General features: G+C 36.1%; 1 protein-coding gene across 3 annotated transcripts; it reads left to right on the top strand.

Moving 5' to 3' along the window:
• The first annotated feature begins 396 nt into the window (after positions 1-396).
• On the top strand, positions 397-22,434 carry LOC127562387 (proto-oncogene Mas). Of its 3 annotated transcripts, XM_051998046.1 has the most exons (4): positions 397-742; positions 879-1,989; positions 16,371-16,491; positions 18,784-22,434. In XM_051998046.1, the coding sequence occupies exon 4, from the start codon at positions 18,852-18,854 to the stop codon at positions 19,827-19,829; it is 978 nt and encodes a 325-aa protein (XP_051854006.1). In that variant the 5' UTR covers positions 397-742; positions 879-1,989; positions 16,371-16,491; positions 18,784-18,851; the 3' UTR covers positions 19,830-22,434. The 3 variants fall into 3 exon arrangements, with proteins under 3 accessions (XP_051854006.1, XP_051854007.1, XP_051854009.1); XM_051998047.1 differs by lacking the exon at positions 16,371-16,491; XM_051998049.1 differs by lacking the exons at positions 879-1,989; positions 16,371-16,491.
• The last annotated feature ends 2,773 nt before the right edge of the window (positions 22,435-25,207 follow it).

The raw sequence follows: 25,207 nt of genomic DNA on the forward strand, positions 1-25,207 counted from the left end.
ATCTGTAGCAGTTCCTGCCTAACTAGTGGTGCCAATTAGTCACAAAAACAATTGTCACCTTCTCCTACCCACTCAAGAAGGGAGAAAAAAATAAAGGATCCACTGCATCGAGAGTTTCCATTGCTCACTGTGGGTCAGTCCTCTTAGCCAGGTGGTCCCTCCAGCTTCCAGCTGGTCCCTTCCTCTCTCACCCTCTGGCTAGACTCGTGCTAACCAATCCACAGTAAGGACAGACTCTTCAGCTCCCTTAAGAGTTGGAAGAGCAAACTGGTAAGTAGCTCAGGTCTGTTGACTTAAATAATGACATCACAGGCTCTCTTCCAGTTACAACTGGGCTTTCACAGCCCCCAAAAGGAACAGAATGAATCTTTCATAAAATCTGGATGGTCCCTCATTCCGTGGGGGAAAAAAAAGACTGCAAAATAGGAGAGCAGGAAAGTTCCTTCTGTCTTTCTTTCTCTTTGCCCTTTTCTTTGTTCTTCCCTGCCTTCAGTGTCTCTTCTCATCTGTAACAGCCACCATCTCATTCCCAATTGGCCTGTTATTTTTATGTTATTCTTATTGTCCTTTGTGTGTGAATGAAGAATTGTATGTATCCCTGTCTACATTCTGGTGTCTTCCCTTTTGTCTTGTACTTGCCTTGTTTTGATGGTTCCTTATGTTCAGTTTCCAGGCTTTCTCTGAGAAATGCCAGCTACTCCAGTGGACAGGACTCTCACGTACCTGGAGGAATAAGAATCAGGTAATGAAAGTGTGTTCCATGAGTTTGAGGGACAAATTGGGCAGGTAAATTGGGAGGCATTTGGAGCTTTCCAGTTTGGGGTTGAGGTGGAGTGATTTTAGGGACTTACTTTCCTTTTATTTCCTTCTTTCTATAGGAAGACCAGAACAGCTGGTCCATCTTCCCATGACAGACTTGGCTCCCATCCTTTTGTGTGTGTTTGGTCTTGATTATTATAGAAAACAAACTGAAGAAATGTAATTTCATAACTATTTGTTTGCCATAGAGTGTGAAGTTCCCTTTTCTGTCTTTTTTAAACTGATCCATTCTCTAGGTTATTTGCTCTTTCTCATGCTGTTGACTTATCTTCTTGAAGATATAATCTAGAAAAAAGGGAAGCCCTAGTATGAGGTTTTTTGGCCATTTCTTATAATTCTGACTCTTATTATTTCCTCTGAGTAAAGTGCTCTGATACTCTGCCCATCACTCTCAAGAGGATTTGGATTGCCATTTAGCATATGAGCTAAAAGAAGGTAATGGAAAAGGGGGAAAAGTTACATATAAGTGAATAGATCTTAGATTTCTGTTTGTGTAGGAAGAGATCTGAGTTCTGATTTTAGCATTTGTTCCCAGGAAAAAGTTTCCAGAATTAGGTAAGTAAGGAGAATGCTCAGAGCATCCTGATATAGCCTTCAATGCTATCTTCAACCTCCCAGCTAACTAGTTTTTTTTTTGTATTTGTCCAATGGGGTCACTTTGATCTTATAGACTTAATTGTGCATATGGTAGACAGAAAAAGAAGAGGAGAAGGAACTGTTTTCCCCCCGTCAGGTTTTCCCTTCCTACTCCCATGAGTTTAGGTCATTCATCCCTTTGTCCTTCAGACCATATGTGCTCAGTCCCCTCACTGGACTCCGAAGCAGGTCCATTTTCGTATGTCACTCTCCCCTCCATGCCCACTGCAGTTCAGTGTGAAGATTTTCCCTCAGATGTGTCACTGAATGATGCCATGGGAAGCAGAGCTTCTGCTGATAAGCGTGGGACCATCTGCTTGGCACATCGCAAATATTTTCAGTCGTGGGAGAGCAGCCCTTTATTTCAGTAGAGAAAGGAGGCTCCAGCCATCCTCCAAGGAGTGACTGAGGCTGGAGATCCTCCACCTGGAGGTGGGGGAGGAGGGGGAGCCTGCCCTTCTGGACGGATGCCTCAGAACACTGAAGAGGATCCTGCCCATGAGCATCTCTGGACTCTCCCATGAGATAAGATTAGTAAGTCTATGCTCCTATTTTAATTATCCAGAGTTTTTTTTTTTCCCCCAACCAGAATAAAAAGAAAAACTATCATTCAGAAAATCGCTTCTGCGTTGGTCACTGTCACATATTGGATGTTTGCTTGTTGGATGTGTGTTGTCAATAAGCTCGCTCGGGTCTACGATGTTACCTCAAAGAGCTTTGTCCTTGGGTCTTAGATGTTTTGGGCCAGATGTTTTACACCTTCTCCAGCCTTCTTTGAAAATTGCTATTAGGCAACTTCTCCTTGACTCAAGGTATCAGGAGGCGAAGGTTTTAAGGTCATATTTTGGTTGGGGGAATCTCAAGTTGCAAAAGTGGTTTTCTTCTGGCCAGATGTTTGGACTGATACAGGAGAGCTGGGAGAGGTCTGATGCTCCCTTTGCCTCCCTATCTCCTGGTCCTATTACTAGGGAAGATTTTGGAATATTGACTTGAACAATGTGTGCAATTGCACATGTCAGGGAGAGAGAGGGTGATATGTTAGGAAGAGTGTTGAATTTGGATTAGGGGATGGGTTTGCCCACTGCTTAAGTGACCTTGGGCCAGTCATTTTACCTTGAAAAATGAAGGGATCAGACGAAATGGCTTCTGAGGTTTCTCTCAGCTTTACATTTATGACCCTATGATTTCTAGGCTCCCTTCCAGCTCTAAGCGGATAATCAAAGAAGAGCAGAATTTACTTGGCTTCTCCCTTCTTGGGTACAAGGCATCAGCACTAGCTTTGTGGTTTACAAAATAGAAGAACAATTATTGATGGCTAAGTTTCTGACAAAAGAAAGTCATGATCTTGAGTGTAGGCAGTATCTTAGTGATGCTGACTAGGTAAGATATCTCGTGCTGATTTAGGTCATTTTAATAATTTGTACAATAAGAAGGCTGTAATGTATCATTAAAAATTTCATCTTTCTGTCACCTTTTGGGAAAAAGTATTCTGCTTGCTCTGTGTAGGTATGATAGTATGTATTTGGAATAGGGTGATGAGAAGAATAGCTAATGTGTCATTTAATTCAGTTAAAATGCTCCTATCCTATATAATACCACCATTTATGGAAATCTCATTTCTTGATATCCTTGAAGGAACTGTAAGTTAAAAGAGATGAATTTTCCTCTTGGCTTTGTCACTGCCTCTGACTTTAACTATATCAACTTCAATTTCCTCATCTGTCAAAAATAAATTGCTGGATTGGATTTTGTCCAAAGTGTCTTCTACGTCCAACTCTTTGATACTTAATAAGTGTTAATGCTTTCCTTGAGAAATCCAACAGGGAAAAGAATTTTTTTTTCAGGATTGTACTTTGGAGCGCAAAATAATAGTGTAATTATACAATACTATATATTACTATAAGAGCATTATAAAGGGGCAGTTAGGTGGTGCAGTGGATAGAGCACCAGCCCTGAAGTCAGGAAGACCTGCGTTCAAATCTGGTCTCAGATACTTAACTCTTCCTCACTGTGTTAACTCTTCCTTGCTGTGTGACCCTGGGAAAGTCACTTAACCCCAATTACCTCAGGGAAAAAAAAGAACATTATAAGGCTGGATCTAAGGACAGGGTATAAATATCTGGATTGCTCCTCTTGAACTTTGTTTCCATTTGGTTCATTTTGGTTTGTTGAATAAGGGGCCTGAGGCATGGGGGAGTTTGAGAGGTTATTATTGTAGGAGAATTGCAGGGGAGTTGCAATTCAGTTTCCAGAAAACAACAAAGATACTTTCACTTGAATTATTTTCATTAGTTTTCACTTATATACTCTTTCTTGTTTTTCCTTTTTGGTTTTTCTCTGGCTAAAAAATAAATATAGCCTACATATCTATTAGGGCACAACCAATCACATTTCAGTTTTTAAAGAAATTCACACCTAACTTCCCTACATATTGAATAATTTTTATAACATAGCATTATATACATAAGATTCATATTGGCAAAGTGTTCTATAGTCTTTTCTTTTAAAGAGTGTTTTTATCTTATTATTTTTATAAAATTTTATTGATTTTTAATAGCAAATCATTTCCTCATACATACTTCCCTTATTACGCTTTACTTTGTAATAAGATCAATTGTTCCAAATTACCTGAAAAAAAAATGACTGTGTCTAACAGTTCATGCAACATTCTGTTCCACCTCTCTCTCCAAAGAAGAGAAGTGTGTTTTATCAAAATTGGACATTGCAATCAATCTGTGTTCTACTATCTTTTCCTGTTGTTTGCATTTATAGCATTAGAGTCATTATGCAAATGATACTCATGGCTCTGCTTACTTCTGCTCTGTATCAGTTCATACAAGGCCTCCCATGTTTCTCTGCATTCCTCATATTCATTTGCTCCTTATTATACCAATGCTCATATATCTCAGTTTGGTTAATTATTCCCTTATCATGGTATGTCTTTGAATTTTCTTAAAATCACTCAAAGAAATGTCTTAAGAAGTATTATCTCCATGTTATCAGAGATGAAATGGGAAGGAAATACTAAATTATCCAAACAAGGACATATGCTCTATAGCCTGCATAGAATTACAGACCCTAAGCAGAATCAACCTTAATATACAAAAGGCATGGATGAAATATTATTTGAGGGCCAAAAAGGTTCTCCTAGTCCAAAATCATCCCTTCTACACAGGTGCCGTGTTGCCTAGAATTCCATCATATTTTTTATGTTGAGTTCCCTCTCCTTAAAAGTGTGGTGTTCCTGACTTAAAACGCAGATATCTTTAAGAGAAGGAGTTCTTGGAGTTATTAACACCTTAGTGTGAATTAATTTATCCTTCTTGTCCAGAGACACCAAAGACTGTCTGAAAGAGCTGGAAGGAACTATGGAAATCTCTCCCTAGCTCTCTATATTTCTAAGAGATTGCTTAAGCTCAGACTTGATGAGGAAAGAAAAGAAATGAGATTCATTCTTGTTTTCTGGGAACAGATGCTATCTTACTCTGTTTAGTGTACTTGCCTAAAAGAATTGTTCCTGGTAACCTAGTTCACTGAGTAGTGTGATAAAAATCACACTTAACCTGAGTTTAGGAAGGATTTGTGGTTGAATTTCATCTCTAAAATGACTAATATTTTCAGTCATTTTTTTTCTGAGTCGTGTCTAACTCTTACTGACCCCATTTGAGGTTTTCTTGCCAAAGGTACTGGAGTGGACCATCTCCTTCTCCAGCTCATTTTACAGATGAGGAAACTGAGACAAACAGGCTTAAGTGACTTGCCCAGGTCATATACCTACTGTCTAAGGGCAGATTTGAATCCAGGAACAGAAGTCTTCCTGACCTCAGACCTGACACTGCCACTTAGCTACCCTACAATGATTTATCCTGTGCACCAAATTCTTTGGTTCCTATCACTTCCTTTGTACCTTGATTGGGAGTTTTTGTAACCGAGTTATGCTGCGTGCCAGGCAGAAAAATATATGCTCCAGCTACCTACATCTCTCCCAGTATCAAAATACTAATTCCCTAATCTCCTTAAATTTGGCCTTCCATTCATCTCCAGACCCTATAGAATAGTAATGATTTCTAGGATGCTTATTCAAACAAAATTTTGCAGCCACAAAAATTGCCTGAACTTATAAGAAGGGAGGGTCATTATGATAGGATTTAATTTATATTCTAGTCATAGGCATGTGGCAAATCTGCCAAATCTCTGATTCAATTATTAGCGAATCAAATAATTAATGATTGTTCCTAAATTTATGCAAGTAGTTTTTTTTTTTTTCCCTCACAGGTTCCTCCAGGGGCATTTTGAGTGGGCTTACTGTCTGAATGTGGTTGACTAGTTCTTGAAGCATAGCCAAGGTTCATTATCAGATAACTCCTACATTTAGTCATAATCTGATGTTTTAACAAGAGGCAGTTAATCCTTTTGGTTTCCTGACCCCTTTTCCAGTAATGTCACTGCCCACTAAAGCTGTTAATGCTATCAAGCTATCATGATATGAGGCCAGGCTGGGATAGCCTTAATTAGTTCTTAATCAAAGCTTGATAACTCAACTACACTTTTTAAGGCTTGATTCTGATTGACAATTAAGTCAGATGCTGATAGGTAATATTGAAGGAATATTGACAGGAATATTGAAGGATACTTTCATTGTTCTTTCCTCTGTCCCATTTCTTGATTGTGTTCAAGAAAGTCTGGGAAAGCAGGCTGAGGATACTACTTCTCTAGAGTTCCTCAAACATCATAGAACATTTGTTATTTCTTCAGTTTATTGCTTATTCTTTCCCATTTCCATTTTATAAGGCTCTGAGGCAAGAGTATACTAATGAGTTTTTAACAACCTGCTCTTTGGGGAAAAAATTCTGACAATACACACTTTCAAATTTAATCTGCCTCATTAACATTTTCTCCATCTTTTTATTAAACCTAGACAACTAGAAAAAACAATAAATAAAGTTCTAATTTGTAGTATTTGCCAATTTGCAAGTGTAAATGCCCACTTTGAAAATTTAATAATCAGCTCTTACTATTCCAGTTGAATATAGCACATGCCTGATGAGGAAAGACTTGATACAAGAATTTGGAGGAAGCATTGCATCTGGAACATGGGAGATTATAATCAGGTTGTAATCTGCCCCACTCATATCATTTAGAGAAGGCCATTTCAGAAAAGCATTTGGAAACTTGAAGGGTTGATATATAGCCAAAGTGTTTTGTAAAAGTTCTCAAGAACAAACCAATAGTGTCAGTTGAAAAAAGGTAATTATTCTAGAAGGGAAAAGACTATAGAGTGGACAAGATCTTGTATGATGGGTTAGCCTCTCAAGGATACATTTCTACATTTCTAAGAGATTAATTAAGCTCAGACTTGAAGAGGAGAGAGAAGAAATGAGATGCATTCTTTTTGTTTTCCGGGAGCAGTCTGTCTTACTCTATTTAGTGTAGTTGCTTAAAAGGATTCTTTTGGAAAGCTGTTTTGGAAGAAAGATTAGATTGGTTCTGCCTAGCCCTAAAAAAAGATCTAGAAGGAATAGGTAGATGTTATAGAGAGACTTCAGTCCCATATAGATATTTGTTTTACAAGGAAATGGGTGCTCTTATTAAGGATATTAATTTATTTTGTTAATTTATATATAAAGTATATTATAAATATAATATATTAAGTATATTAATCCTTTGGAGCTTGGTCTAAGATGCCAAAGTCATCCACTGCATTTTGGGCTATTGACAATCATTTTGACTTTTTATTCTGCCTCTGGACTTTGACTCTGGAAGAGAGACAATGAGGCTCATGAAGTTATACAACTCTGCTTCACCTGGCTCCCATTAGCCAAAAATGAAGTATGGACATTTTCAGTTTCAGAGATGAATGGAACATGTGGAGGATATTTCGCTCAATTTATATCTGAACAAGTATTCACTCTACTACAAACCTTACAAATTTCCATGCACCTTTGCTTGAAGACCTCCAGGAAAGAGGGAAACCATTTTTTTTTTTTTTTTTGGCTAGGCAGACCATTCTTTTCCTTTGATAACTTTAATTGTTAGAGAATTTTTCCTTACATTCAACCTCTGTGTAGTCATCTCTCTGTTACTCCTTGTTCTGCCCTTCTGTAGGGTCAAACAGAACAAATCTAATGTCTCTTTTAATATGCTAGCCCTCCGTATAGTTAAAAACAATCCATCACTCCTCAGTCACTCAGTAATTCTATAAGTAACAGGATGGCTAAGTGGTACAGTAGCTAGAGTATTGAATTTGGAATTAAAAAATACCTGAATTCAGATCTTTTCTCTTAGAGTCTTACTCTGTGGGCCTGGGCTTAATGTTACTTACCTGTCTTATCCTCAGTTTTCTCATCTGTAAAATAGGGATAATAACATCCCAGGATTGTGGTAATGCTCAAATAAGATAATATATGTGAAGTTCTGTGCAAACATTAAAATTATATACATTATATATGTGTATTTATATATATCTATGTATATATACACATGCATATATGATAATTATTATTTTTTGATTTATGTAAGTCCTAACCTCTCTGGGTTTCAATTTCCATATCTATAAAATGAAAAAATTAGACTAGACAGTTCCTAATTTTCCTTTCAGCTCTAAATCTTAGGGTCTTTTGATTGAAATTTATATGGCATGATCTTGAACCCTTTAGCATTTTGTGGCTTATTGATGTCTTTCTTGAAAAGTAATGAACAACAATGAAAGCAATATTCTAGATTTGTTCTAGCTGGATCAAGAGCCCAGAGGAACTAAGCCTTCCCTAGTTCTGAACTCTCTTCCTCCTTGAAAGCACGATTGCATCAACTTTTTTGGCTACCATATGCCATTGTTGATATAGATTGAATGAACTATCCCTAAACCCCTCCCTCAGCCCCATACACATATATCTTTTTTTTTTTTCCCTATAGGAATGTGACATTGAGGTTTTATTTTATTTGTTTGGTGTTTTCCCCTTTAACCAAAGGTTTCTGAAGGGATTTTCTAAGAGGATTCAGGATGCTTCAAGCAGCCTTTAAACTCTGGAGATCCTTTTTGTTTCATTCTGATTCTGACTTCCATCTGAAGCCCTAACAATCTACCTGAGGGAAATGCCTTCAGATACCCAAAGTACCTTTGGTTCTGCTAGTAATAAAAACTGAAGTTCATTAAGAGGAAATCAAGGCCATGCCATTTCAGATTATGAGTTAAAGGCTGCAGTTTATTCCACTTTGGAACTAAAAAGAAAAATGAGTATGGTCAGCCCTGAGGTGTGATGGGGGGAAAGCAGAATGATGGGAAAGGCTTGGTACGCTGAGGTATACACCTTAGGGGGAGACCAGGTCTTCCAATTTAGCAGAGCTAGAATTTCAGCCCCCACTCAAGAGCCTTGTTCCCACCCCACCCACTTCCCGCAGGCTCGCCACATAGGACTTAGTATTCATATCCCATCAGTTCAGAAACTCTGAGCCCAAGTGGTCCACCAACCTCAATCTCTCCCTTGTAGCCCCTGAGAGCTACATCTGTGGCCTAACTGGTGATCCTGTGTTAGAAAAATTCTCTTCTCACTTGCATTTTGTTTTCTTACTCATTTTCTTTCCTTTTTGATCTGATTTTTCTTGTATAGCAAGATAATTGTCTAAAATTGGGTATTATATTGGATTTAACATATATTATGTTGGATTTAACATATATTTTAACATGTATAACATATATTTGAATTGCTTGCCATTTAGGGGAGGGGATGTGGGGAAAGAGGGGAAAATTTGGAACACAAGGCTATGCAAGGCTCAATGTTGAAAAATTATCTGTGAGAACCAAATCAGTTCTAATAGAACAGTAATGAACTGAACCAGCTACACCCAGGGAAAGAACTCTGGGAGATGACTAAGAACCATTACATAGAATTCCCAATCCCTCTATTTTTGTCCGCCTGCACTTTTGATTTCCTTCACAGGTTAATTGTACACTATTTCAAAGTCCGATTCTTTTTGTACAGCAAAATAACTGTTTGGACATGTATACATATATTGTATTTAACTTATACTTAAACATATTTAACATGTATTGGTCAACTTGGGGAAGGGGGAAGGGGGAGGGAGGGGAAAAGTTGGAACAAAAGGTCTTGCAATTGTTAATGCTGAAAAATTACTCATGCATATATCTTGTAAATAAAAAGCTATAATAAAAAAAGAAAAATTATCTGTGCATATGTTTTGAAAGTAAAAAGCTTTAATTAAAAAAAAACTAAATCCATAATAATAGTATATAATTCAGAGTATAAAAAGCTTCATGTATTTGCTTCTGTAATATAAGAGAACTAAATAATTTAATGCACATAAAACTCTTTAGCAAATTAAAAAAAAAAAAAAGAAAAGTTCTCTTCTCAGTTTTGCTAAGTAACTTTCCTAGATCCCACTACTAAAGTTTGGAGTTATCTTTAAAGTCAATAATATCTGCCTCTCAAATAGGCAATTTATGTTTCCCTCATTGTGTGGGTTCCCTCTCGCTTTCCCACCTTAACCCAAATAAGAAATTCTCTTGGAAAGTATCTTAACATCAGCTATATATATTTGTGGAGATTTTAAAGTACATACTTTCCCTGTTTCAAGTATTATCTCTAACCAAGAAAAAAAACAAACAACAAATTTCCTCTTCTCCTTATTAAAAGAGTTTCAGGCAATATCAGATCAGAAGAGAGATATTGGTGGGGAAAGGGAGGCAACCCTAGAAAAAAATTTTCTCTTGGCTCCTGAAATTAGCAGTCTACCTTATTTATTTGTACTTCAGCTTTTAAGGCTATTTATATGTAGGTACCATCTAAACTTGAGAACCTGAAAGACTGACACTTAGAGGCTAAAGAGTTTCTGGAAGATAAATTAGGCATTCTTTAGTATCTTTGTAGTTTTCTTTCCACTTAAAATTTCTATTAAATGAACCAGGGAAATTTACAGTCAAGCGTTGTTTCTATAGATAAAATGCCCAGGTTTCCCTGAGTATGGCAAAGTTGAAGAATCTGGCCCAGATCGTGGAAGACTTTATTTTCATAACTCTGGGCTATCTACTTGAGGAAAAGGGGGAAAAAAAAAAAAAGTTGGAAAAAAGGTGAAGTCATAAAGACAGCCCATGGATTTCTATTTTCTCTCTACCTGGCTATAGAGTAGACTCCATATTGCAGCAGGACAGAAGATACTGTTTCTTTAGGCACTGAGAAGACATAAGGGGAGATTTAAGGGGCCTTCTCTGAAATTTCAATCTAGGAAGTGTAAGCAGAAATATTATATTCAATACAACAACAATCATGTAGTACATAACGCTTCAGTATGAAATCATTCCCTCCAAGCCACACCAATCCTGTCTTTATTTCCTACTACCCATTTAATAACACACTAAATATTATTTCTCTTTAATCCATGATAATATGAAAAGATAGGTAGGCTAAACTATTTTTGCTTCATATAGAATTGAATTATTGCCATAACTTAGTATTCTTTTTAACCTAATAATTTTCTATTTAAATTAGTTATTCAAGGTTACTTTTAAAAAAGAGTGTGTGTGTGTGTGTGTGTGTGTGTGTGTCTGTGTGTGTGTATGTATGTGTGTGTACCAGTACCAAAGGCTAGTCTTATCAAAGGCTGTATTGCATTATAATCTTATAAAAAGTTAATTACTGCATATATTTTAAAGACTTTAAAAATAGAGACAAAATAAAAATTTTTTGGATACACAAAATATTTTTTAAAATTATACATAGAATTTATGTGAAAAAAATTCAAGATAAAAAATAGAAATAATATTATCATTAAATGTTATACAATAATTAACTAAATACAAGTTTCTTACTGAATAAAAAAGATAATACAATAGTGTGACATAAGGGATACAGTGCTATATTTGAAGTCAGGGATATCTGGATCTAAATCTTGCCACTAATACTTTTTAGCTAAGTTTGTTACTATTGTTCAATTCTCTCAGCTATATATGACTTTTCATGATTCCATTTGGGATTTTCTTGGCAAAGATTCTATTTACTATTTTCTTCTCCAGCTCATTTTATAGATGAGGAAATTGAGGCAAAGTGACTTGCCCAAAAATCACATAGGTAATAATTCTATGGCTAAATTTGAATTTAGGACTTTCTGAGTTACCATATGTTAGTCACATTTCTCTAAATCTTAATTTTCTTATCTATAATTGAGAATACTATAACATTACTATATGTTTAGTATTTATTTATTATATTTTAACAAAAAGTTATGAGACTCAAATAATTATTATATGTAAAATGCTTTGCAAGCCTTAAAGCATTAACTAAATGTTAATTATCATTATAATAAGGACAATATTAACATTGTGTTAAAAGAAGAAAAAATAATTAAGAAATTGGGCCTTTAATTTCTAAAATATATAGAGAATTGACTCAAATTTATAAGAATTCAAGCCATTCTTCAATTGATAAATGTTCAAAGGATATGAACAATTCTTAGTTGAAGAAATTGAAACCATTTCTAGTCATATGAAAAGGTGCTCTAGATCACTATTCATCAGAGAAATGCAAATCAAAACAATTCTGAGATACCACTGCCAGATTGACTAAGATTACAAGAAAAGATAATGATGAATGTTGGAGGGAATGTGGGAAAACGGGGACATTGATACATTGTTGGTGGAATTGTGAAATGATCCAGCCATTCTGGAGAGCGATTTGGAACTATGCTAAAAAAGTTATCAAACTGTGCATACCCTTTGATCCAGCAGAGTTTCTACTGGGATTATATCGCAAAGAGATCTTAAAGGAGGGAAAGGGACCCACATGTGCAAAAATGTTTGTAGCAGCCTTTTTTATAGTGGCAAGAAACTGGAAACTGAGTTGGACGCTCATCAATTGGAGAATGGCTGAATAAGTTATGGTATATGAATGTTATGGAATATTATTGTTCTATAAGAAACAACCAGCAAGATGAATACAGAGAGGCTTGGAAAAGACTTACATGAACTGATGCTATGTGAAATGAGCAGAACCAGGAGATCATTGTACATGGTAACATCAATATTATATGATGATCAATTCTGATGGACATGGCTCTCTTCAACAATAAGATGATTCAGACTAGTTCCAATGCTCTTGTGATAGAGCCATCTGAATCCAGAGAGAAGATTGTGGGGATGGATTGTGAATCCCAACATAGTGTTTTCACTCTTTTTATTGTTGTTTGCTTGCTTTTTGTTTTCCTTCTCATTATTTCAGATATTTGATCTGATTTTTCTTGTGCAGCATGATAACTGTGGAAATATATATGTAGAAAAATTGCACATGTTTAACATATATTGGATTATTTGCTGTCTAAGAGAAGGGACTGGAGAGAAGGAAGGGAGAAAAATTCAGAACACAAGATTTTGCAAAGGTGAATGTTGAAAATTATCTATGCATATATATCTATGCATGAAAATAAAAAGCTTTAATAATAAAAAAAAGGAAAAAAAAGAAATTGGGCCTTAATTCTAATAGACTTGGGATGAAGAGAGCCATCTGCATCCAGAAAGAGAACTATGGGAAATGAATGTAGATAACCACATAGTATTTTAACCTTCTTTTGTTGTTGTGCTTGCTTTTTTTTTCTTTTTCATTTTTTTTCCTTTTTGATCTGATTTTTCTTGTGCAACATGATAAATGTGAAAATATGTTTAGAAGAATCAGGTTATCCTGACTTTAGGACTGATGCTCTATTTACTACCCCACCTAGCTGCAATTTTTCTAAACAGAAAAAGAAACAAACAAAGAAAGAAAAAACAAACAAACAAACAACAAGAATAACAAAGGTGAAAATAATATGTTGTAATCCATATTCAGTCCCCATGGTTCTCTCTGGATGCAGAGGGCTCTCTTCATCACAATTGGAATTGGCCTGAATCACTGTTGAAAAAAGACATGTCCAGCAGAATTGATCATCATATAATCTTGTTGTTGCCATGTATAATGATCTCCTGGTTCTGCTCATTTCACTTAGCATCAATTCATGTAAGTCTCTCCAGGCCTCTCTGACATCATCCTTCTGGTCATTTCTTATAGAACAATAATATTCCATAACATTCATATACCATAATTTATTCAGCTACTCTCCAATTGATGGGCATCCATTCATTTTCCAGTTTCTTACCATTAGAAAAAGAGCTGCCACAAACATTTTTGCACATGTGGGTCCCTTTTCCTCCTTTAACATCTCTTTGGAATATAAGCCTAGTACGAACACTGCTGGGTCAAAGGGTATGCACAGTTTGATAATTTTTTGAACATAATTTCAAACTGCTCTCCACAATGGCTGGATCCGTTCACAGTTCTACCAACAATGTATCAGTGTCCTAGTTCTCCCACATCCCCTCAAACGTTTTTCATTATTTTTTCCTGTCATCCTAGTCAATGTGGTGTGTAGTGGTACCTTAGAGTTATCTTAATCCACATTTCTTCAACCAATAGTGATTTAGAGCATTTTTTTTCATATGACTAGAAATGGCATAAAGCAATATTTTAAAAAATACACAGGAAAAAAATCATGTTGAAATTTATATCATGAGCTTGATTTGACATCTTTAAGTGGGTTTTGATTTCCCTTGCTGCTCCTAAAATTTGGTACTATAGATTCTACCATTTGCAGAATTATATAAGATTATAACTTTTTTTTATGAGATTTTATAAGATTAACATTTGATTATATCATGAGTCAAAGGGAAGAGATTCAGACTCAATGATTTCAATGTTCTTTTTGACTTAGAGTTAGAAAATTTTTTTCAATCCTTTTCATTCTTGGCCAATCCTTGGCCCTGGATCTATATTTCTTCAAGTGTCCTAAAGATCTCGCTTAGAAGAACTAGAACTCATAATTGAACATCAAATAGATAATTTTGGTTACATTAAATTAAAAAGTTTTTGTATAAACAAAACTAATGCAGACAAAATCAGAAGAGAAACAGTAAATTGGGAAAGCATTTTTACATTTAAGGGTTCTAATAAAGGCCTCATTTCTAAAGTATATAGAGAATTGACTCAAATTTATAAGACTTCAAGCTATCTTCCAGTTGATAAATGGTTGAGGGATATGAACAGGCAATTTTCAGATGAAGAAATTAAAACCATTTCTAATCATATGAAAAGGTGCTCTAAATCATTATTAATCAGAGAAATGCAAATTAAGACAACTCTGAGGGATGACAACACTACACACCTCTTAGATTGGCTGAGATGACAGGAAAAGATAATGAATTTGGAGAGAATGTGGGAAAACTGGGACACTGATACATTGTTGGTAGAGTTGTGAATGGATCCAACCATTCTGAAGAGCAATATGGAACTGTGCATGCCTTTGATCCAGCAGTGTTTCTACTGAGCTTAATTCCCAAAGAGATCTTAAAAGAGGGAAAGTGATCCACATATGCAAAAATGTCTGTGGCAGCCTCTTTGTAGTGGCAAGAAACTGGAAACTGAATGGATGCCCATCAATTGGAGAATGGTTGAATAAATTGTGGTATATGAATATTATGGAATATTGTTGTTTCATAAGAAACAATCAGCAGGATGATTTCAGAGACGCCTGGAGAGACTTAAGTGAACTGATGCTGAATGAAATGAGCAGAACGAGGAGATCATTATACACCGCAAGAAGACTATACAATGATCAATTCTGATGGACATGGCTCTCTTCAACAGTGAGATGATTCAGACTACTTCCAGTGATCTTGTGATAGAGAGAACCAGCTGTACCCAGAGAGAGGACAGTGGGAACCGAGTATGGATCACAACATAATATTTTCATTCTTTTTGTTGTTGTTTGCTTGCAGTTTGTTTTCTTTCTCATTTTCTTTCCTTTTTGATCTGATTTTTCTTGTGCAACCAGAGAATAATATAAATGTTTACCCATATCGGATTTAACATATATATTTAACATGCTTAACATATATTGGATTGCTTGCCATCTGGGGTGGAAGAAGTAGGGGAAAATCTGAAACACAAGGCTATGCAAGGGTCAGTATTGAAAAATTAGTCATGCATATGTTTTGAAAATAAAAAAGGTTTAAAAAGAAAAAAGGAAAAAAAAACTCATTTAGTAAACTTCAAGATCTGTGGAGTTGGGGTGACATGTTTTTTAATCCTGCCATATTGCTTTTGATCTCTTTGTAAATCTGTCTGGGAAAGAGAGAAGGAATTAGGCAGAGGGAGCAGAGTTGGCAATTTCTGTTCTATATTGTAGGACCATGGATCTGGGGTCTAGAGGAAGTCATCTCTGAGACCCTCTAGCCCAACCCTGCCATTTTATAGATAAGAAAGAGTATTTGGATATTGAGAGACTTACTCAACACAACACAAATATTATGTGTCAGAGACAAATCTGCACTGAGCCAGAGTTAATTCCTTTGTTCTGGACCCAATGTCCCCGCCTCCAACACCATTCTGCTTGTGTCTGTGGCCTGCTCTGGGTTCTTTCTTACTTGGTGACCACCATGGAACACATCATGTTCATATATATATATATACATATATATATATATGTATATATATATATATGAAATGTATGGAGATAAGTGATTTTTATTGCTTATATATTATATATATACACACACACAAATATATATATATACATATATATCTACACATAGAGGCTTATAGGTAACTATCTTCTAAGATAAAATAGGGGTCAAACCTCCTAAATGGCTACATGTTGACAACCTTGTGTTTTAGTATCACTTCCAGGTTAATTCTTGGTTAAATGCTTATCAGCAATGTTCTTGTCCTGTTCTCTCAGATGTTTTTACCCATATGTTATATATTTCTGAAAATGTATTGTTTTTCTTGGATGGTTTTTATTTTTTTATTTTTACTTTTTTTTAGTTTTTCCCCAGTGTGTCTCATTTGATTTTTAAATTCTTTTTTTTTTTTTTTTAGTTCTTCTATAAAATCTCTCTGAGCATGGAGCCATTTACCATTATTCTTTGGGGTAGAAGAAACTTTTTTTACTTCAGTGTCCTCCTCTGAAGAGGAACCTCAGTTATCCCTGTTCCCAATAGTAAGTTTCTATGGTGGAATTCTTTCTTTGTTGCTGATTCATTTTTTTTTAAATGAGAAATATTAGTGCAAATACCACTCATTGTGAAGTGGGGGTATGGTGCCTCTAGTTTCCCTTTAGATCTCCTCTTTGACCTGAAACCCCAAACCAAGAGCTCCCCTCCTTTCCTATCTCCCCCTGCCTGCCAGTGCTCCAGCCAGCAACATTCTGAGTCCATTGCCTCTGCACTCATCCATGTGCTGGTTCCTCCTCACCCAGGACCATGTCTTCCTGGGCTCAGATCCCTGACTCCCCATTCTCTCCAGGAGGTGCAAGTTCTTGTGGCTGCAGCTTCAGCCACATCCAGCAGCCTCCCTGTGTTTGTGCAGAGCCAGACCCGAGGTGTTGGCCCTTTATAGGTGTTAATCCCCAGACTGGGATTTTCTTCGGGTCTTCTTTGGATTGTCCCAGGAAGACCCCTGTTCTGCCCCATCTTCTTGTTTTTCACCAATTTATGTTAGTCTTGAAGCACAAATTTGTTCTGTTTGTGGGGGAAATCTGGAGAGCTTGAAATTTACTGTCTACTCCATCATCTTCCCAGATTCCTCATCTCAGTTATAAAAGGAAGGAAAAATAAAATAGAGGAAGGCGAAGTGACTTTCTTTTCTTTTTTAATGTTCTATTGATACATTTTTGTTTTTATGTCAATTTCATTTCCAAATAGAGCCCTCCTTCCACTATCTCCATCTCCTGGAACAAAGACTAAAAAGAAAGAAAAATTGAAACATTTTCTGCAAAACTAATCTATATATCAATTGAGTCTGAGAATATATGTAATGTTCCACAGCCATAGTTCTGTTACACCCTCTTCAATGAAGAGCTGGAGAGGCATTTTCTTATGGCCAAGCTTGGCTATTTTACTTAGAGATTTTTCAGAATCAAACAAAGTTTTGACTAGGAACTAAACAGTTCCCAACCCGGTGCTCTTTTTCCCCCCAGTGTCCATTCATCCCACCAGTGATTAATGGAAGACCTCTGGCCTGATTTGTGTATGGTCTGAATTGGTTTGCCCTTTCTTAGGCAGCATAGCTTCCCCCCTTCCCCACGTCGCCTCCTCCCAAGGACTTGGTGTGGACACCTTGGCGGATTGCAACTCAGAGCTTCCAAGCAAGTGAATCACCAGCCTCAGCTGGGAGCACTAGCAAAACTATAGGGATGTGCCATCCTGCTGGGCAAGCTGGTGCTTTAACTAGGCTCCTTCCAGCTGGGATTTCTCTCTCTCTCTCTCTCTCTCTCTCCCCCCCTCTCTCTCTCTCACTGTCTCTCCACACATATATATTATATTTACAAAATACATATACATGTATATAATATATATGCAATAGAGACATATATTATAAATATTCACAATATACAGACATGTATATATTGTAACATATACATGTATAGAATAAATATTTATAATATACACATACATGTGTGCAATGTATATGTTATATATGTAACAAACTTACAACAGGCACATATGTGTATACAATAAGATGTGACTGACACACATATTATGCATATTTACAATATGCATATACATGCATTTTTATAATATATATAATACACATAATATTTCACAATATACACATTCATGTATACAATATATATACTATAAATATTTACAATATACATATACATGCATATAATATGTGTAATATAGACATATAAATATTTACAACACACATATATACATGTATATAATAAATGTAACAGACAAATATTACAAATATTTATAATATGCATTTACATGCATATAATATATGTGTAATATATGCATATATTATAAAGATTTATAATATGCATAGACATGTATAAAATATATTTTATATATGCAAATATTATAAATATTTACAATATACACATGTATGTATATATTGTGTATGTAATGTGCATACATATATTTACAATATACATACATGTCTAATATATACCTATATTAGAAATATTTATAATATACATGTATAGAATATATATAATATATACATATGTATTATAAATATTTACTATGTGTACATATCCATAATATATTTAATATATGCATATCCATTACATATATTATAAATGTTTATCATATAGATTATTATATATATACATTATATACATATACACATGCACATTAATATAGAATTATAAAGGAGTGGGGATCATGAAAGGTTATGGAATCACCCTTCCCCATCATTGTCATACTCAGAAAGAAACTGTATTGTCTCTCCTTAAAAAGGTTTAGAGCGTACCCCTTATAACTAATTTCTCTCTCCTGCTTAGGCTCGCTGATTGTATGGCATATTTGTGGAACTGTTCCCAGAACAGAAGCCCCCCTCTGAGACCCCCTCATGGATGAAGCAAACCTGACATCTCTCGTCCCTGAAGCACTGGGGAATACTTCCAGCCACAGGAACACTTCCACGGGAGATGTGGATCGGAAAATCCCAATCGTGCACTGGGTCATCATGAGCATCTCCCCCCTGGGCTTTGTGGAAAATGGAATTCTTCTGTGGTTTCTCTGTTTCCGAATGAGGCGGAACCCCTTCACCGTCTACATCACCCACCTGTCTATTGCCGACATCTCTCTGCTCTTTTGTATCTTTATCTTATCGGTTGACTATGCTCTAGATTACGAGCTCTCTTCTGGGTACTATTACACCATTGTTACTTTGTCGGTGACCTTTCTGTTTGGCTACAACACGGGCCTCTACCTCCTGACAGCCATCAGCGTAGAGCGTTGCCTGTCGGTCCTGTACCCCATCTGGTACCGCTGTCACCGGCCCAAGCACCAGTCCGCCTGTGTCTGTGGCCTCCTCTGGGCCCTTTCCTGCTTGGTGACCACTATGGAGCATGTCATGTGCATAGACATTGGAAGGAAGGGCCATTCCCAGAGTGACTGCAGGGCCGTCATTATTTTCATCTCCATTCTGAGCTTCCTCGTGTTCACGCCTCTCATGGTGGTCTCCAGCGTGATCCTGGTGGTGAAGATCCGCAGGAATAGCTGGACTTCTCACTCATCCAAACTCTACATAGTCATCATGGTCACCATCATCATCTTCCTCATTTTCGCCATGCCCATGAGACTCCTTTACCTCCTGTACTACGAGTACTGGCCAACTTTTGGCAACATGCACCATATTTCCCTTCTCTTCTCCACCATCAACAGCAGTGCAAACCCTTTTATTTACTTCTTCGTGGGCAGCAGCAAGAAGAAACCATTCAAGGAGTCCTTAAAAGTCGTCCTCAACAGGGCTTTCAAAGATGAGATGCAAGTGAGACGCCAGGAAGACAACCCTGATGCGATCGCTGTGGAGACAGTGGTCTGAAGCTCAGGGTCTTCCTCTTGGGGATTTGTGCTGCTTGGTGCACATCTCCTGCACAATCCCTGGAACTCACTGTAACCTGATTTTATATATGGGATAGCGGGCGTCCTTACCAGATGCAGGTAGATGATTGGATTGTACCCTTGAGCCGTGACTTCTGGACCTGCCTTTGCTTATGTCACGCCTCCATTAATTTTGTACCTTCCTCTACTCTCTAAGATTGTGTGATGGCATTATCCCAAGGAGCTGTAAGATAAGACTTTTAGATGAAAAATTTACAAATATTCCCAGAAAAAAACCGACAGAAGTATTTGTTAGAAGTTGGATTCTTTTGAAATAGTAAAAGGAAAAAAGGAAAAAAACCCTAGTTTTATCATGTATACTTTATTGTTTTAAAGGTTTTATTTTAAATACATTTTTCCCTTGTAGTATTTAAACCTAATAGAGAAAAATTGAAATTTTATGCAGCTTCTGCAAACTTGAACTGGTAACTCCTAATATGTTAGGCAATAATCTTAGGGTAGCATCATATAATAGATAGATGGATGGTCTTAGGATTAAGAAAGCCTGTGTTTAAGTTCGATTTCTGATGTGTTCTAGTTGTGTCAACACAGGAAAATCACTTAAGTTCTCAGTGTCCCAGGCAATCATCTAAGACTATAAATTTACATGAGTTGTTGATCTGTGCCAATAGAAGGACTTTCCACACTAGGAGCTTTCCACAATGGTAAGATTGGGGGAAGGGGGGGGAGGGAACAATTGGAGTATGAACCTCTCTCCCCAGTTAGAGGATAAAACCCTATAGCTTTTTTTGGAAGAAATCTTGATTTAAAGAATTGTATTTTTGAGTTCTTTGTATTGTATATAAACATTGATAAATAGAATTAGATATATCCATCCATGAGATTGAATGAAATGATTTTTCATTTATGGAAGGAGACTTTTTCTCAGAGCCAGTTTCCCTTCAGCTCTATCTCTCCATCTAAGACATTTCCTTGCTGATTTTTTTTTTTTCTGGAAGAAGTCATGTGGTAGGGGAGAGCACAAGGTAGTATCATGGGGAAATGATGTTGGTAGGCAGGAAACAGGACTTTTTTCCCCCAAGAATTTCCCCAGCATCATTGCCCATTCCCCATCATTTCAGAACTCATCTACAAGGATATACAACTATTTCAATACTGTCTGCACTATCTTGGACTGCATGTCCTTATTATTAGTTGTAATGTGTGAAATGTGCAATTTAGAGACTCCATGCTATGTTAACTTGCCTTCTGTCCCCTTTTCCAAAAACCTCATAGAGATAAAGTGTTTCAAGTGGCAATTTGACCGAGTAAAATAATTACATTCTTAAATGAGGCTTATTAGTTTTTGTTTTAATTACATGTTCCTAAAAGGATGATAGGAGCAATGATGAAAGACACTATTATTATGGTCTTTCTTCTCCAATGGCCTTCTCCAAGAAAATAAGGATGGCTCTTTTCAGGAGGGGTAGCCTCAGAGGGCTGAGCTAGAATCTTTCGTGCCATGACCAGCTTCATCCCAACTGCCAACAAAGTTCAGCTCCAAGGCTCTTAACAGTGAGTGACAACATCTGATTCACAGAGAAGGCAGCTTGATTCTTAGAGCCCAGATGGGGTGTGTGGTGGTGACATTTAGAATGGACTTGTTTTTGAGGGAAAACATGGCATCTTCACAGAGAAACTGCAGAATAAATAATGGAGAACTAGGGAACTGTTTTCTCACTCTCACCAAATCATAGAAGACAGTATTAGTTTCAAAGCAGAATGGCTCAAAACTATCTTTTCTCAAAGGGATTTTGGAGTTTCTTGAAACATTTCTAAGGGAAATTTGGAAATGTTAAGCTATACTTAATTCCATCCTTCAAATAAGGTAAAGTTGAATATGAATGTGAACAGGAATATATAACCTTTTAACAATGCTGCTATAAAGAACTGGAATTCAGGTTTCAGATTAATCCTTCAGTGTTGAGAAATCAACTGATTTTCCTTCTTTCTATATCTCCTTCTATCCTCTCCTAAGGGTGCTGGTAAATATTTAATGATCAGCTTTGGGGCAAACATATATATGCTAGCATATACTTTTCAATTTAATCTACTGTATTAGATTTTCTCTGTTACTTTCTTAAGTCTAGAAAATCAACAAAACAAGATAACCCTGATTTGTAAGGTTTCTTGATTTCTGGGGTATAAATACTCACACTAAAAATTTAAAAATAAATTCTCAAGCTTTCCAGTTGTCGCCAGCATATCTCTAATTCTCTTCCCACTTCACCCATTGCCTTCCAAGTTAAAAAAAAAATGAATTGTCAACTGCAAACTACAAAAGATAATATACCAGAAAACTTAGACAAAGTAGGTGAACAACAAGTAAATAATCTTTTCAAAATTTCACATGTAGAAGAAGGTCTATTATATCTGCTATTGTTAGGGTACACAGACCTACATCATTGTAAACACTTATTTCCCTTGCTAGAATAGAATGTAAGCTCTTTGTGAGTAGGATTTGTTATTTCCTTTGTACATATATTTCAAACACTTAGCACAGTACCTGGTCCATAAGTGGCATTTAATAAATGTTTATTTATCAATTGATGGCAAAATTATGATTATTTCTGAAGTTTGTTATATGTATTTATAATCCAAGATAGTATGAAATGTGTCATAACGAGAGAAGATATTTCAGAGGTATTTAGAAGAGGGAAAAATCACTTCTCGCTAAAGTGACTAAGGGCAGCTTCTTGGAGGAAATGCTATTTGAGCAGAGGATTAAAGTTTTGATAAAACTTTGCTTCAGCTGGTAGAGATGGAAACAAATGTATTCCAAGCAAAAAGAATAGTATGATCAGAAGCAAAAGATGGATGAAAGTTCAAAGCATATTTGGGGAACAACACATGACCCAGTTTGGCTGGAACATGGAGAATTTGGAAAATAATATTGGAGAAATACATTGGGAACAGATGAAGGAAAAATTTTTTGGTTTTTTTTTTATCTTCCTTGACCTCTACATTCAGTTAGTTGGCAAGCCCTACCATTTCTACCTTCACAGTGTTTCTCATAATCAAGTCCCCCTGACCCACTATCCATAACATACCCTAGTCCAGGCCCTCATCTTCTCTCACTGCTAGAATTCTAATAGTCTTTCAAATAGTCTTCTTCCCTCCACAAGTCATCATTCTGCTATGAGTCATTTTCCTAATACATCACCATAAGGTCATTCTACAACCTCAGTATTGTCCCATTACCTGTCTAATAAAGCATCTGACATTCAAGGCCCTCCATAAACTGACTCTATCCTATCCAGCTCACCTTATCTCACATTATTTCCCTTGAAAATTAAATTACTCTTTCTGTCCTCTATTCTTCCTCTGTCTCTACACATTGACTCACATTCTCTCCATGTCTGCAATGACTTCCCTACTTTCTGTCTCAGGACAATATTGTTGGAGTCTCTCTTCTTTCCAGACTCAATTGACACACCATGTCCTCCATTAAGTGTTTTTTGACTCCTTTCTTTACTTGGGTGAAAGTCACCCCTCTTTTCCAAACCCACTACAACCACCAGATTCAGCCCTCCACAGTCCTGGCTCCCACTCATCTCTACACCTTATTTCCTTAGTATCCCACTTCCGATCTTTACATATTCCATCCCCTGAACTGGACTACTTGTATGCTTTTCCCAAGCATGGAATAAAATCTTGGGCTGCCTCTATCTCTGCCCTTTTAAGTCTTTATACTCCCTTTAAGATCCAGCTTAGGTAGCATCCCTCTACTATATGTTGATATTTTTCCTCTCCTTCAATCTCTCAGGTTCCTACAATCTCACAAATTTTTAAAGGAAAGGTGAGCAGGCACTGAAACCAATTTTGGATCTGTGTTGAAAGTATGTATGTATGTATGTATATATGTTTTTATGTATAATATTATATATAATTATATATATATATATATATTAAATATGTCTTACTTCTTATTAAATTATTAACTCCTTAAGGGGCAATGATTACTGAAGATACTGAAAATGCACTTTAAAAAAATCTTTCATCTTCATCATTAACATTTTCTCCATTACCTTCTTAAATCTAGACTATCAATCAAGCAATGCTTATTTGTAACATTTGCTGATTTCCTAGGTGTAAATGCTCACACTGAAAATTTAACAATCCAGCTGGTTGGAAATGATTCCACACATCCTTAGCCAAGACACTGGGGATATTGAAAATGGAGTGAGTAGCTCACAACAGATACAGACTTGCTGAAAAAAGGGATGAGAAGGTATGCTGAAAACATACTTTGCCAATTCCATAATATCTTTTCTTTTCCTCTTCCAAGCCTGAACTGCAAAGTATTACTCTTCAGAGGGTGGTGACCCACTGTTTTACATTTTCAGTGAAAACTCTCTGAAAAGAGATAATGGGCTTAAGTTATCACATGAGTGATTTTAGTGAGATATAAAAGAGATTGTTATGGGCATGTGGATATCTACCCTTAAAAATTGGCTTAGATGATTAGAATTGCCTTTCCTGAGCCGTTAGAAACCAGATGCTTCTCTTCTTTCTAATCTACTTCTTCCCTCTAAAATACCAGAATGTCAGAACTGGAAGGTATCTCCCCATCACTATCATTTTAAGTAGAAAAATATATTTTTGACATTTAAGTAAAAGTAAATTTAAACAAACATGAATGGGTAATAAGTTTTAGGTTATAGGTTATAACATGCCAGAATTATAAGGAATCTTAGAGATTTAGATGCCACAATTTTAAAAATATTTTATAGATTACATATATATTTATATGCATGTATATATACATAAAAATGTATATATATATGGGTATATATATATATATATATATATATTTTTTACAAATAAAGTTGAATGTCACAAAAAATAACAATGAGAATCTACCAAAGCTCTATCTTGGGACCTCTCTTCTCCCCTTATTCTGTTTCACTTGTTGATTTTATTGACTGTCATGAATTAATTTATCGCTCTGCGCAGATGGCTCTTGTCTATTTATCCAATCCTAATGTCTCTCTTAACCTACAACCCCACATTTCCCATTGTCTTTTGGATGAATGTGAAATTCTGGGGTGAAAGTGAGGAGTTGTGGATGTCTCTGTGGTTCCAAACATGTATAGATGATGATACAATTGAAAGAAATAGTAAAGTCTAGAAGAGATTTGAGAAAGGTGAATTTTATTTTATATATGATGAGTTTGAGATACCTATGGGATATTCAAAGTTGATGATGTAGGTTTTTTTAACTTTAGAGAGAAATAAAAGGTTAGCTCTATATTAATTTGAGAATCTGTGGAGAAATGCTAATTGGTCTCAGGGTAGTTGATGAGGTCATCAAGAAAA

The sequence above is a fragment of the Antechinus flavipes genome, chromosome 4, assembly GCF_016432865.1.
Source record: "Antechinus flavipes isolate AdamAnt ecotype Samford, QLD, Australia chromosome 4, AdamAnt_v2, whole genome shotgun sequence".
NCBI classification, from domain to species: Eukaryota; Metazoa; Chordata; class Mammalia; order Dasyuromorphia; family Dasyuridae; genus Antechinus; species Antechinus flavipes.

Excerpts from the sequence above, each read along its gene's own strand:
- LOC127562387 (XM_051998046.1), top strand. The coding sequence starts at position 18,852 with ATGGATGAAGCAAACCTGACATCTCTCGTCCCTGAAGCACTGGGGAAT.